The 16,147-nt window shown below is 35.8% G+C and overlaps 1 protein-coding gene across 1 annotated transcript in view; it reads left to right on the plus strand.

Annotated features, from left to right (window-relative positions):
• The first annotated feature begins 2,903 nt into the window (after window positions 1–2,903).
• Window positions 2,904–16,147, plus strand: part of LOC113232675 (guanine nucleotide-binding protein G(f) subunit alpha-like) — an 18,025-nt gene continuing 4,781 nt past the window's right edge. The window contains exons 1-8 of the mRNA XM_026467443.1: window positions 2,904–3,002; window positions 3,958–4,052; window positions 4,815–4,983; window positions 5,198–5,295; window positions 6,920–7,034; window positions 8,663–8,749; window positions 12,409–12,577; window positions 13,305–13,312. Coding sequence (XP_026323228.1) covers window positions 2,904–3,002; window positions 3,958–4,052; window positions 4,815–4,983; window positions 5,198–5,295; window positions 6,920–7,034; window positions 8,663–8,749; window positions 12,409–12,577; window positions 13,305–13,312 — 840 coding nt within the window. The remainder of the gene's footprint in view (window positions 3,003–3,957; window positions 4,053–4,814; window positions 4,984–5,197; window positions 5,296–6,919; window positions 7,035–8,662; window positions 8,750–12,408; window positions 12,578–13,304; window positions 13,313–16,147) is intronic.

A 16,147-nucleotide genomic window follows, 5' to 3' on the forward strand; every position in this document is an offset into this window, starting at 1 on the left:
TATCTCGAAATTGCCAAGTTTACAGGGGAGCGTCACTGAAATAACCATTACACGTGACTTTAGCATTTCTCAGTTTTATTTGGCAAAACTCGTTACTCACAAGAGTACTATAAAATTCTAGATGATATTAGAGGTTAGATGATCTATGATGATGATATCTCTATGTGAGTAACGAGTAATTCAGAACTTTAAAACGCTCCCCTGTAAAGTTGGCAATTTCGACATACGATACTTTACGTAGAAGGGGTCTACATTTCGATTTTTTTTTTATTGTAATTTTTAAGGTCCCATTCAAGTTTGAAGAAAATACCACCTCTCAGCGTTGAATTCGGTTTGTTGATTTTCACTCGCTTTTCGTTAACCAATTTCAATGAAACTTAGCACGTAGATATAAATCCAATGAAAATAAAGCACAGCGAAAACGTTTTCACTGTGTGTGTCCATTGGATTCTGTCCGGCAAACTTTTGACGACGGTTTTTTTTTATAAATAAAAATTAATTATAATCCTAAATATATTTTTGTTTAAGTATTTATTGAGTATTGGCAAGGAAACCATATTTAAGACAACAATTAATTTAGAAACTCAAAAAGGTAATAAATATATTTCAGACTAAAAATGTATTCGTAAAAACTTTATTTTTTTCCATCTACCTTTTTTTTTCTCGCTTTACACTCAAATTTTAAAGTGTGTTTTATTGTCCATCATTCATTATTCAACCCCGAGAACCACAAAACGTAGCTTAGATTAGATCCAATTTCACTTAGAAAAATCTTGTTTTATTAATCGGACGCGAATTAAAATTTTAGCATAAAATGGTTCTGTTTCAAAGATCGCTATGATTTCTTATATATGTACAGGTACAGCTACGTCGAAAAATAATTATAACATGGTCTTGAATACAGAAGTATTTTAAAGAAAAGAAGTGTGCGGCTCGCAAACAAGTTGCCACGCCCAACCTCGACTGAGGGCCATAGAAATCGGGTAGTGTAAAGTCGTTTAAAGCCGGCACTGTACGATACGGCAGCTGCGGGAATTCCCGACAATGCGTTAGAAGTTTCCGGAAGACACGACTGCGACACGACACGAGTGCCCCTCAGATCTTTGCGATTTAAAGCTCTGAGTGACACAGTAACTGTTATGGACAGGCGTGTCGCTTACCATCAGGGGCACGACTTGTCCCGTCACTTAGTTATTATAAAAAAAATTGTAGTGGTAGAGACTCCGTATTTTCCGGTAAAATACAGTGGCGTAGCGTGGTGGGTGCAGAGGGGGGCCATGCCCATCGCGTCGTTTTTTCTTGTTATTTAAATTGAGAAAACATGCTGTTGCTATAATCAGTTTATCATCTTCCATGCCGACACAAATGAGACACGTCCGTTACTTGCCGAAGTTTGAGAACATATGCCGTGTAACTCGCTTGTTGCAGAAAGTTACTCTTTGTCATATTTTGTTAATTTCTGTTATTGGCTGTATGGACGCGATGAGTAACATTCAACAAGTAGCCACAAAAGTTACAGATAGTTACCTAATGTAGCTGTGCTTCACAGTGTTTCTCCACAATAGGTAACTGCGGTGTGGATGCACCTTAATATGAAATATAAGAAGTCAGTTGTTTTTTCCTTATACCTAATATTATTATTAAATGATCGTTATTATTGAACATGTCGGCCGCATTAGAAGAAAAACAATACCTCAAGAAAACAATAAAATCCAGACACATAAATCAAAATACATAAAGCAATGAGGGCGGCGGCGAGCTCTAACTAGTAAATTCTTTTTTACTGAAATTTAGAATTTACTACTATTCAAAGGTAATTTAGATGCATATAATTTAGTTCATATTATGTAGCTACGCATTACACTGCATGTGCAGTAACAACGGCATATGTTATAAACACCTGTTTAATCAGATAAAAATTACAATATATCCGGCGTATTTGCCTATCGACACGTTATCGCGCATACGGACGAAATGACAGCATTATAAATTCATGAATTAAGTCAATTAAGACTATTAACATTGTCGTGAAAGAGAATGGAAGCCAATAATCTTATATATTAAACAAAAAGATGGAAGCAAATTATTAACCGTAGCCGTAACTTAGAAAAATCAAGCAATATAAGAGCCGTTACACACGGCGATTTTAAACAGCGATGCAATCGCGCGTTTGCATCCATGCATTAGCCTATATGAATCGCAAGTGTAGCGATGCAATCGCGCGTTTATAATACTTCAGCAGTTTTCCCGATCGGAAACTGCGTCTCTTCCGAGTCGAGGCGCATAATTGCGATTCTCAACTGGCCGATTGGAAACTTTTAACATTTCAAATCGGAACAACAGTTGATTTAACTCACAAATTAGAAAAATATAGTAGGAATCAGGTTCATCTGCTCGCCCGGAAACCCATCTGCAGCTTGATTGCCTCTCCCGATCGGAAACTGCGTTTTTTCCGAGTCGAGGCGTATAATATTGCGGATGGACTACCCGATCGGTTCGATCCCGAGGATTTGAACTATACGACAAAGAGAATCAAATATTATTTTTGACTATCAAATATTAATTTACTATGCTTAAACATGGTGTTACCTTGAATGCAGTTCGTTTGTAATTTACTGATTTACGGGTAAATTATAAGCGACATATTAAAAAATATCGTATATTAATTAAAAATGTGCACACGTACAATAGATCAATTATAATATCTTTGAGGATTAAATAACATTATCCCTTATTTTTATGACTTTCAATGTGAGGGCTTTATTATAGGTATACCTACCTACTACCAGACATTCGCCCTCAGTTTTGTCTTGCATTCTCACCCCGCTGATTGCGTAAAGTGGAAATAATATTTTATTTATAGGCTGTATATTTATTTCAGCTGACATACAGTGTGCGGCAAAATGGGTTTTATACCGTGCATGAAGGCATATGATGAAGACGAAGATAATTCCAAACAGATCGATAGAGAGATCAAACAGTGGTTTAAGGTCTACGATCAGGTAACGGGATCTGGGGAAAATAATGCGATGACAGCAAAGAGTAACTGGTTATCTGCAAAATTACGATATTACAATAGAGTGTTTTGAAAATAAAGTACTTGTAACTATTAAGTATGTAAACTGATTCCGTGGCCGAACGGTTACCTTGCCGGACTGTCACGCAGAGGTTCTAGCAGCTTCATTTTGAAACTGCGTCTTTTCACAACTGGCCGATCGGAAACTTTTGACATTTCTAATCGCAACAATAGTTGATTTAACTCACAAATTAGAAAGATATACCTAGTAGGAATCAGGTTTATCTTCCGATTTGAATCAAAATCAGGATGCAGGTTCGATTCCCGGGATATAGTTTCCCTAGTTCGGGACCTATGAGTGTGTGCGTTACTATAATATTATTATTATTAATAATAATAATAAATTTGTATGAAGTTGTCTCCAAATACATTAAAACACTAAATAATGCCAACTAAAAAAAAATTTGATCGTAAAACACATAATTTTGTGGTATTTACTTAATTTATTGATAACCTCTATGGTCGAGTGGCGTACACACTGGTTTTAATGGTGTAGCCACCTTTGAGGTCTCGGGTTCCGTTCCCGACCGGGTCAGTCTAAAAAAACCAACTTTTCTATATTATCTTGGGTCTGGGTGTTTGTAGTACTATCGTTGTCCTGAAATATTTTATAATATTTCACTATAACATACCGAATACGTAAATAATAAAAATGTAATTAATTTGAAAACTAATTGATAAGCGCCTACGTAAAGTATCGGAGTAAAGACACAAGAAGGGTATAGTGCGACGAGCAGAACGAACCGGCATCGTTGGACTCGTGATAGCTCAAAATTTATACACAAAATTACTACAGTAGTACCCTAAACAACTGGCAACTCTGACAGGACTATAACCTGTTATCTTTGAATTGAAATACCTATTTGCTGCTCTTTTCACAGGCAATAAAACTACTTTTATTGGGCACGGGCGAGAGTGGCAAAACTACTATTATAAAACAAATGAAGATTCTTCACATACAAGGATTTTCGGCGAGGTAAGCTGTTTAACTTAGATTTATTTAAACGAGTATTCTAACTGGCAATCAGTCAACTTTTCCACCTGCTTGCTGGAAAAGTTGCCTTCTTGACATTTAGTAATTTATTTATTTGTACGTAAAAATAAATACAGTTCAGTTACCGATAACAGGAACAGGAACATATTACACCTTATGGAATACGTATGTTTAAGACATGTACTTTTAAACTTTATCTAAACCGGTTACACTGGCTCCTACACTAGGCAAAGCCTGTCTGGTAGGTAACCAATTCTAGAAAGGATGTAAAGTCTGTTCCAATCCACTCCGAACGAACAGCAAACAAGAGTGTTTGGTTAAAATTCTAAAGCAATCACTCAATAAATCGAACAAGCAAGACATTCACGTATATTTCGAAGCCCTCGACTTGATATCTCACCATTATCTCCAACAACATTCATCCGAACAGCATTGCAAAATTGTATATGAAAAATGGTAGTCCAAAAGTGATGTTATTTTCATCTATACATCCATGACCTGTCTGTGGTTGCTTATTAATAATAAATTAAGATTTCGGAAATTTTAAATATGCCCATACAGGCTAAATAAGGAAAACCGGTTAGAAGACTCAATTTAACAAATCCATTCATTCAATTAATTAATTGATATGTAGTTGGCATTACAAGTGGCCATCACTAGACCGTTATGGTCAGTGATTTGTTAGTTTATCTGACATATCTTTGTTATATTGATTTAAATTTATGGTTTTATAATTTTTTCCAGTGAACGCCAAGAAAAAATCCAATACATCCGCCATAATATACACGAATCGATCTACGACATAGTACGACATATGTCCACCCTGAGCATTGGTTTGCAGAACATCAAAAACGTTCAGGCACAACAAATAATTCTACGGTGCGGACCAAACGGACCTCCAGAATATAACGAGGTACTCCTTAAAGATTGGCAACTCTTATACAGTCACTATATCGCGCGTGATACAGCTGTCGTTCACGACTTTTTTGACGTTACGACGACAGACTGTCGTGACATACATAGACATGCTAGAACGACAGTCGTCAGATGTTAAATAAAGCGATTGTTGTTGATTGTCTTTTAGCCGATTGCAAGTAATATCAATTGACAATGCATTCTATTTGCAGGCTTATTTCGACCACGTACGAAATCTGTGGCGTGATAGTGGAGTAAGGGAATGTTTTAAGCGTTCCAACGAATATCAACTAATTGACAGCGCCGAATAGTAAGTTCGTTACAATAAAACTGTTGATTTTCGATTAGCAAATAGAAAAATTATTCGATTTAGAATAAGTTTTATTGATTAAAAACAATATAATATTGTCAAAGTCAAAGATTATTTATTCCATAGGTAAAATAAATTTACACTTGAAAACGTCACATTTAAGCTACTGCTCGTTCACTACGCTGACCTCCCTGAGAAGAACGAGCAAGAAACTCTAGGGATTGCTCTTTTCAAATAAACTTAAATGCTATGGAATACACTTTGAATGAAATTTGTGTGGATTCTGGAGCCATGTCGTCTTTCCATACATCTTTATCTAACACGTAGTCTTCAATTTTGTAATATGATTTTTCGATCAAAATATTTTTAATGTAGTTTCTAAACTTAGGAAATGATAAACTTAATATATGCTCCGGAATCTTATTGTAAAAACGTATACAGTTCCCCATAAAAGAGTTGTTTACCTTGGTTAAACGAAATCGTGGTACCATGAGTTTGGACTTAGCTCTAAGGTTAATATTATGGATATCTTCTTTCTTATTGAAATTATGTATATTTTTACGGGCATATAAAATATTTGAGTAAATGTACTGTGTTGCCAAATCCTAACAGGATTACACAAAGATGGAGCACATGGAAAAATTTCTTCAACCCGTTGGTACTGGAATACACGACCATGCTGCACCGTAGCATGCTCTTACCAACTGAGTAGTTATCAGGTGAGAAAGTTTTTCAAAAATCTCTCACTAGATGTCACTGCTTAAAGCCTGTACAGAGATCTATAACAAAAACACGTAGGGGAATTTCGATAGCTCGGTAACTTAATCTGTGGCTCAGTTGGTAGGTAAGAGCAATGCTACGGTGCAGCATGGTCGTGGATTGTTTCACAAAATTAGTGGAGTTACGAAATGAAACTATTTTTCCGAATTTAAATCGCGTACATTTGTTTTTTGAAACAATCACGGGTAACTGTGAAGGTAAACTCATCAATCAGTTAAGTCTAACATTAATGCAAACCACCCTGTTTTGAAATATAATTACAAAAATTATAATAGGAAATGAAACTATTTTTCCGGATTTAAATCGCGTATATTTGTTTTTTCAAACAAACCGACGTTTCGGGCCCTTTACAGGTCCCATGGTCACGGTTGACATGACATGTTTGAAAAAACAAATATACGCGATTTAAATCCGGAAAAATAGTTTCACCTCCTATGTGTAACAATCGCGAAAACCTAAGAACTCGAAAGTAATAATAATTAAATACCTTATTTTAACATTTTTCTCAAAGTGCATTCTAATCTACGCTACGTAATAGTTTTTAGTAGCAGTAGAGCTGCTTATGAAAGTGGTAGTGCCTCTCAGATCATTGCGATTTAAAGCTCTGAGTGGCACTGCAACTGTTATGGACAGGCGTGTAGCTTACCTACAGGCGTACGACTTGTCCGTCCCGTCACTTGATATTATAATAAAAAAAAACACAGGATAATTTCGACAGCTCGGTAATTTGACTTGGTACCACCGGGTCGAAGAAATGTTTCTGTGTTCGATCTTCGTATTAATAATAACAAAACTATTGGAGTTATTTAACAAAAAATCTCAATATAATATTCTTAATTAACAGTTTCCTGGATAGAATAGATCTAATAGAGAAACCAGACTACATGCCATCTGATGCGGACATTTTGAGATGTCGACAAAAGACTACGGGCATACAGAAGATTGAGTTCAAAGTTAAGGTAAATTCTTTCTATATTGAAATAGTGAAGTAATGATATAGATCAACTTACAATATACCACAATTAGCAAAAAAAGTACAACCTGAAGAAAAATAATTATAACTTTTGTATTAAAAAAACCGGCCTTGAAAGGGTAGCTCCGCTATGTTCACTGAATGAACGTACCCCTCATGGAAGAATGGCATAGGAGGAGTTACACAAACATGTCTATAGCTCAGGTAGAGTTACAAGAATTGGAGTGGGTGTGAGTTATATTTTTTTGTCACTCATCCCATTCTTCGATGTGGGCTGAATCTTGTAGCACTAGAGCACCTTCTGACAGAGTGCGTCCAGGGAAGTACTGCCATCTTACCTATTTCTACCGTCAAGCAGTAATGTGTGCATTACTGTGTTCCGGATTTGAAGGGTGCTGGTGAAATTACAGGCACATGGGACTTGTCAACTTATGCCTCAGTGTGACGGGCGAAGTGGCAGGCATCTTTAGTTCCATCCTCTAAGGTTATGACAGACAATCGTTCAGCTTAAAGTGTCATGGCTTATATATTTAAATGAAGTAGTTCACATATAGTACAACACGATTAACTGTCGTTCACGACATTTTTGACGTTACGACAACAGACTGTCTTGACAAGGGGAAGAGCTAGAACGACGGTCGACAGACGATAAATAAAATGTCACTATAAGAATGTGACGACAGATAATTCTGTCGTGCAAACGACAAAGCCGACAAATTGTTGTCACGATCTAGTGGGAACACTAGCTAGACACAATAGTCGTTTAACGATAAATTAAACGTCCACAACACACACAGTCACGACAGATAGTCGTGATATAGGAACAGGCTAGACGCGACAGTTGTCCGACGATAAATAAAACGCTACGACAGCATGGGAACGCGCCCCCAGATCTTTATCTTTAAAACTCCGAGTGGCAATGCAACTGTTATGGATAGGCGTGTCGCTTACCATGAATCAGCTCTCATAACATTTTACTGTTTTTGGATCACATCTGTGTGACAAGTTTGATTGAAATCGGTTAACGGAACGTCGTGGGTGAAATTCAAAAACCGGACTTATTAGTTTGCCACCCATAAAGGTGGAATATCTTCTTCAAATTTGTATGGGACAACTACTAAGGTAATCCCTGTCTAACACAAAAAAGAACATCGAAATCGGTTCACGAAAAAATGCAGTCGAATTCTTATAAATTCTATTGTAATAAATAAAGTCTCCTTTTTTGAAGACGATGAACAAAAACAAAAACTACGTTGAATAGAACACACAACAAAATATTTAATGTTTTGTTCTGATTTTGTGAATCGACACAAAGGGAGGACGTTCTTAAATCGACTGTATTTTTTTTGTAAGTATATTACGCGATTCTCATTTATGAACCCATTTTGATGATTCTTTTATTGTTGGAAAGAGGGTACCTCTGTAACGGCGGGACCGGTTAAATTTGAAGAAAATATCCACCTCTAAGGATGGCAAACTAGGGGATGAACCCGCACCGCGCACTTTCCGGTAACCGATTTCAATAAAACTTCAGAGGCTGGATGTTTTTTGTATTGTGTTTTCAATTTAATTTTTATGGTCTCCGATATGCAAGCTTCTGTAATTTGTTAACAGTTGCCAAAATCTATGCAAGGCGGTGTACAAGATTTTTGGATGTTCGATGTTGGCGGGCAGCGGGGGGAAAGGAAGAAATGGATACAGGTACTGTGCTAAGCCCATATCTCTCTATTTTTTGTCATAGTGCTGAAAGGGTTGTAACCCTAACTAGCCGTGAAGAAAGGGATCTAAATGGGCCGAGAAACTGAATTACAGATTTAGGTACACGAAGGCTGTAGGCTTATAAATTATTACACATGATTTAGCTTATTAAATGATTACAAACGTAGTAAAGAACCAGAATTAGCGATTATTCGCGATGGAATTTGGAACAGCTCCGACTGTTGTGGCGGTCGAGCTGGGAGTGACCGTGGTACGAAAACAAAATGAGAAAGTGAAGGAAGATGGAACAATTCAAATTTAAAATTTAAATACATGGAAAATAAAAAATGATAGGATACAAGCGGAGAGAGGCGATACAAAGAGGTGAGACGACGGTGTAAGGAGATCACACCGTCACACCTCTATGTGTCATTAGTCAGGTTACGACCCCAGATTAGCCCGGTTACATAGGCTTATAGAAAGGTTGCTTAACTGGATTCAAAGAATGATTATTCCATTGCACTCTTCTGCATAACATATGGATATTTGCAAAATAAGGTATCGCTACACTTGCGATTTATTTTTAGCGATTGCATTGATGAAAACACGCGACTGCATTGATACAAACGTGCGACTGCTACGATACAGTCGTTTATATTAAATAATTATGCACGAAAGATCTGTGTATGTTTATGCACAATATTTTGCATTGTTAATTGTAAATTTAAAACTGAAATTAATAAATATATTAAATAAATAAATTAATCAATTAGTTTAAAACGTGTATCGCGTTTATATCGTGTTTGCATCACTGTTTAAAGTCGCGCGCGTGTAAAGTTAGACGATTAACGACTGCACCGCGTTTTTATCTCTATTAAAACTGACCGTGTGTAATCTCATCGAAATATTCATACTCATCGAAAATCAGTCATACAGAAGTACACATACTCGTGTTTTGCTCGTAATTGATAATTGATTACAAGGTAAATGTTTAGGAGTGGATTTCATTGTACTGTTTTTTTTTAAGTACAGTAATAGAAACGTACAGTCCTCACAATGGTCAACTTTACATTTTGGACTTGGGACTATCATTTATTTATAAGAGTTGTAAAACTGACAGCGTTAATATGTTAATATGTACTTTTACAGTATTGGTAAAAGTAATTATATACATCAGTATGAAGATATTTATTAATATTTGGACACAATTAGTATTTAGTTCCCATCTACGAAAGATTATCAGCGAAAACGCGCGGCAGAACAATTGCAAACGACATTATTTTTTTCCAACTCGAGGAAGAGTTCTTCTCTTCTTCTCTAGATGGCGCTAGTATGCGCAGAGCGTCAGGTTTCCCGCGTTACTAAATCCAAGAGACGATACCCAGCTTGAATTCAAATTTTCCCCGTGCTAATACGGTTCATTTTCCTTAGGTCGAGCGCTACACTGGCTTTATTTCAGAATTTTGTTTCTTTACAAACGAAATTACAGCCATATGAAAAATATATATCCTGTACGTGTTGTATTTAGTTCGTTGATATAAATAAATAATTGCAAAGTAGTAGATATTTTATTCTTAAACAATTCGTTTTACACTTTTATTTTATCGAGTTCTTAGGTTTTTCGCGATTGTTACACATAGGAAATGAAACTATTTTTCCGGATTTAAATCGCGTATATTTGTCTTTTCAAACAAACCGACATGGTCACGGTTGACTGAGGTGGTACAGTCTTCAACCAGTTATGTCTAATATTGATGCAAATTTTGTTTGAAAAAACAAATATACGCGATTTAAATCCGGAAAAATAGTTTCATTTCCTATTTTTATTTTAGTCCGATTTCGGGATTTTATATGATCGAGTTATGACACCATAACGTGTAACCTTAGGTGTATCGTATAATTTTCATAAGAACGTTATTTAATAGTAAATACTTAATACCATTTGATTTAGCAAAACAGTTTTTCCCGCTCGTGACTCTCCTTAATTTTCTTTTATGATATCACGCGACGGGACGAACAAGCCGTGCGCCTGATGGTAAGTTACACGCAAGTGACATTTTCAGCGCTTTAAATCGCAAAGATCTGAGGGGCACTGCCACTGCGCCCGTCACCCTGAGACATAAGTTGACAAGTCCCATGTGCCTGTAACTTTACCAACACCCTTACCCTTCAAAACCTGAACGCATTAATGCTAACATTACTGTTTGGCGGCAGAAATAGGTAAGGTTGCAGTACTTCCCTGGACGAACTCTCACAATGAGCTCTACTGCTGCTAAATTGCATGCAATTTAAAGCTTTGAGTGATACTGTAAGTGTTATAAGTTGGCGTGTTGTTAACCGACTTCAAAAAAGGAGGAGGTTCTCAATTCGACTGGATGTTCTTTTTTTTGTTTGTTTGTTTTTTTTGTATGTATGTTACGCGATAACTCCGGTATTTGTGAACCGATTTTCATGATACTTTTTTTGTTGGAAAGGGGGTACTTCCATAGTGGTCCCATTTCATTTTGAAGAAAAGCAACCACCTCGAAGGGTGGATTCATTTTTATAAATAGCGCCTAACTTTAATTTAGGAGCAATTACTTTTAGCAATTATTTAGTTGATTTTGCTATTTCATCAATTCAAGGCGTTTTTCCCTCGATGTACTTTAAGTAGTGTCGTAGTGAGAACCTATTTTTATTATCTCCAGTGTCAAGTCCTGTATAGTGGCGAACTAGGGGATATTTCAATGAAACTTAGCAAATAGACGTAATACCACGTACTTTTGAGGTCGGTTTTTTTAGTACTCTGTACTGAGATTATTTACTATCAAGCGGACGACTTGTTCGTCCCTTTATTAGGTATCATATAATAGTGTATGATATTCATATATATGTATTGGTTTCAACATTTATATTTATATGTATATTTGTATTTATTTATCGTTTTTCTATCTATTGATTAGTAATTCTTCATACACCGCCGTCTTTTTCCTGTGAGTTATAGAATTACATCCATAAAAAGGTTGTCTGGCAGAAATCGCTTTAAGCGATAAGACCGCTCATTGTATTACCGCTTATTTTTAACTTAACTGTATTTCATTTGTTTCCTTTTTTGGTGTACAATAAAGAATTTTTGTATTTGTATCATAAAAAAAATGTAACATAAGTTGTGTACAGAAATGGGCAGTGGGTTATAACCCAATCAATCCGCCCGGATTTAAACTCAAAGCGGCGGGTTTGTACCATTTATGATGAATGGAATATGGAATAATTCCATATTTACACACACATAAATTTCGATGTAAAAAATCTTTTTTAGACGAAATAGAGGCAACTCCATACAATACATACTTTGCAATCCTGAGGATTCCATTATTATGGATGCACATTAGGATTCGATTTCTACGAAAATAAGCTACACGTCTACCCATAACAGCTGCAGTGCCACTCAGCGGTTTAAATCGCAAAGCTCTGAGGGGCACTACCAGTGCGCCCGTCACACAGGTCACTTGAGACAGTAGTTGACAAATCCCATGTTACACACACATTCACCAGCACATTTATGGTGTATGGTCTTTTTATCCAAATGTCCGATTAACTGACAAATCTACTGGCTAATTCGGTTTTAAGACCTGACAACCCTACGTATGTACCTATGTTGAATATTTTTTTGTTCATTCCAGGTATTCGAAGGCATCAACGCCATCTGGTTTCTTGTGGCATGCAGCGATTTTGATCAGACCCTGAGGGAAGATAATTCGCAGAATCGACTCAAAGAGGCCCTTGTCCTTTTCGAAGATGTCTGGCAGAGCAGGTACTTACAAATAAACAAACTTTCTTCTACGTTTCTTAGTTCTTTGTATATTGGTTTTACGGCATCTAATTTCAAAATGGCGTATATTCTTACAATAAATCGACTATAATACACTCAGTACAGAGTACTAAAAAACGATCTCAAAAATTCGTGAAATTAGATCTGTTTGCCGGTCGGTTGCCGGAAAGTGCGCGGAACCGGATTCATCCCCTAGTTTGCCACTAGTTTGTTATGCTAGTTTTGCTAAGTTTCAACAAGCAATCTACGTTTCCTAAACAAATTAATTAATCAACGTGAATGTTATAAATAAAAATATACAAAAAAGGACTGTTTTACAAATAAACTTACTTATTCTATAACATTTATGGTCGTATTGCAGAACTCTACTCAATGCTCAAGTCCTTGCCATTAGGGTCGTATTTCCAGTGCTTGAAATCATACTGAAGTCCTGACTTGAGCATTGAGTCCTGGAATGCGACTCTCAGCATCCTACTCACGCATTTCGCTGTCAACACAATGTTGCAAACTTTTTTAACATAAAGCCGCAGAGGCTTACTTTATACGATTTTCTACACAATTTTGTAAGCTTCAAACCAAAAAGCGTTCCACGTTACACTTTTAAAAAAGTGCAAAGTTAAACGTTTGTGTTTCTTCCGTTTCGTGCATATTCTGCGACCAATGTAAATTTCACGTATTTTTCATAGTATATGTATATTGTTTATAAAATATACGAGACATGAGAGTATGTTGCTTACATGCATGTAGTATTTATGGTTACAGAAACGTTGTTAACAAAATAAACCTGAATAAACTGTCCTTCGGCGTCCATTTCCTGCTTTTCCTGACAAACATACTTACTTTATAAATAAATACATTAAACACATGTCGAATACGTGTAATGTATTGTGATTTAATTGTATAACATTAATGAACTTTTGTCAAATTATTTTTCTAATTACCTGCGCATTGAAAATGTCTTTAAGAGAGAGTTTGTAAATGACCTTCAACGTTGTTAAACCACTACTACGCCCCGCACACATCCTTCAGGTACCCACAGAACATCGAGAAGGACTCAGGTTCGTTTATAGTACAAAAATATACTCGTTTGAAACACCGAGGGAGGGCATTATTTTGAATACGTTCTCTTTCATTTCGTCGATTTTTATAAGTAAGTATTTTTCATATTTTCTCTGATGTAGTTAATTATCAATACCAGTAAGTGTTTATCTAATTTACAATGTTCGTAGAGCTCAAAATGTATTTATCATTTTAGAGAAAAGTATAAACAGTCCCAAACCTCACTACCCTCTTCTTCACTACCTTCGTTTACCATCGCTATTTTAAATGACGGTAATGAGGTCAAAATGATGGTAATTAGAATGTATTTTAGGGGAACCATTTTATTTTTACTATATTAATGACCAATCATTGACAGGTGTATTTATTTGCGTTGAAACGTGTGTTTATGCAGATATCTGTGACAGATAAAAATGATGCCGAAGAAAACTAAGCAAATAAAAGAACAGAAACAAGAGCACGATCGAAAAGAAATTTGGAGAATAAATAAAAACGACATTATGAAAAGAAAAAGTAAGAGAATGCTATAACGCTTTTAGTATACATTTCTCCACTGAATAGCGATACTGAAGTATTCCCTCTGGAATAAGGCCCTCTCAATGAACCAACTCAATGTCTCAACGAAAGCAATTCTTCGAAAACTTTGCCTGCCACAAAAAACTAATAAGATTACCAAAGAATGACTTAGAAAAAAACTAATAAAGAAAAGGACGCAATTCAGCAAATGCTGTATAGAGTCAAATTACTAGAATTGCAGCAGATATACAGAAATAGCTTTATTTTTTCATGATTAGCCAATACTATCACGATTTTCCACAAGTAAAATCTGTTACGTGGAATTATTTAGAATGTGGACATGGTAAAGGAGCGCAAGACGGAGTCATACAGATCAAGCTGTCCATATTTATAGCGGTGTTATAGTAGATTCGTTTTGCAAATTCTTGGGTTCTATACAATCTAAAGCAAACATTTGGATGCTTAAAAATCAGTCTGAGAAACTTTATTTTCTCTGTGATAATGTTACTATTTGTAATCACGCGAAACATATTGACACGTTAATATTCCTCCCTATGAAGATATTAATACACTACAACTTCTTGAGTTTTCTGGATGAGATGAGAATACAACACTAGAGGAAATATAAAATGACACAAAAATTTTCAAGTACAACAGCATCAACTAATTTCCAGACGAATTTACAAACAGGCAACACTCACGAAAAATCAAAATACGATATTAACTAAATAATTGGAAAAATAAGCAGTTTTATATTGAAGAGAAAAATATGGATAACTGTATTTTCTTTCTATTTTTATACTTTCACTTAGAGATTTCATCTCATAATACGTAATAATATTATGTTTGTTTTAATTTGTAACTCGATATTTTTTAAATGTATAATTGACTGGTAAAGAAATTTTTAAATTGTTTCTATTTTATTTTTGACACTAATAAGGTTAAGTTAGCTAATATCATGTTATGTTACGCTTATATTTTTAAGCATTGTTTCGAAATTATTTAACGAAACATTTAAAAGGTACATAAAACAAGTTTGTTATCATTTCTTTCCATTCACCCGCATTACTGTCGCACCAACTTTCCCTACTTTTTATTATTGTCATTTCCCTCGATGAAGTTCTCATTACCTTCTCCCTGCGATATTTCAATCGGTTATAAGTATAATATATACTAGAGCACAGTATTAACTTTATATTTATATAAAATCGCATAAAGTTATAACATTTCAACAATAATTCTGAAATTTAGAAATATCAGGCACTTTTTTCCATATCAACCCGTAACGTGTTAAACACGTGATCCGAGCGCACTCGGACGTGGACGTCGGCGTTCGATTAGTGATCCGAATGAACTCAGTCCGAGTGCACTTATATAGTGAAAACCTGGCTTAAGCAGCTTGATTGTTATTGCCTCTCCCGATCGGAAACTGCGTCTCTTCCGAGTCGAGGCGCATAATTGCGATTCACAACTGGCCGACATTTTGACATTTCAAATCGGAACGATAGTTGATTTAACTCACAAATTAGAAAGATATAGTAGGAATGAGGTTCATCTTCTCGCTCAGAAACCCATCTGATTTCGAAATTCCGATGGGCTACACGATCGGATCGATTAAACCAAAATCCGAGTGGACTCCCATATGATCTAACCTTAGAATAATAACGCATAGAAACCTAGTCCGCACACGCTAAGTGAGGCAAATTGAAGCGCGCCCAATGGGCCTACACGAGCGGGCGGGCCTTCCGTGCTCAAGGTCAACTTGCACCGCGAACAGATCAAGAATTTTAGCTAAAAATGACGAAATGTGCGGTAAATGAGTGTAAAAATACGTCAGACAAACATAAAATAGATACTAACATCACATTCCACAAGGAAGTAACGCGTTTCAACTTGTATTTTTATATAAATATTCACTAAAACCGAAAATTAATCTACTACTAAAACTAGCCTACATAAATTTGATTTTTGCCTCACTTGTGACAGTTCGTTTGATATGAAACTATCATTCTATG

Source organism: Hyposmocoma kahamanoa, unplaced genomic scaffold, assembly GCF_003589595.1.
Source record: "Hyposmocoma kahamanoa isolate Upper Pololo Valley unplaced genomic scaffold, ASM358959v1 77, whole genome shotgun sequence".
NCBI classification, from domain to species: Eukaryota; Metazoa; Arthropoda; class Insecta; order Lepidoptera; family Cosmopterigidae; genus Hyposmocoma; species Hyposmocoma kahamanoa.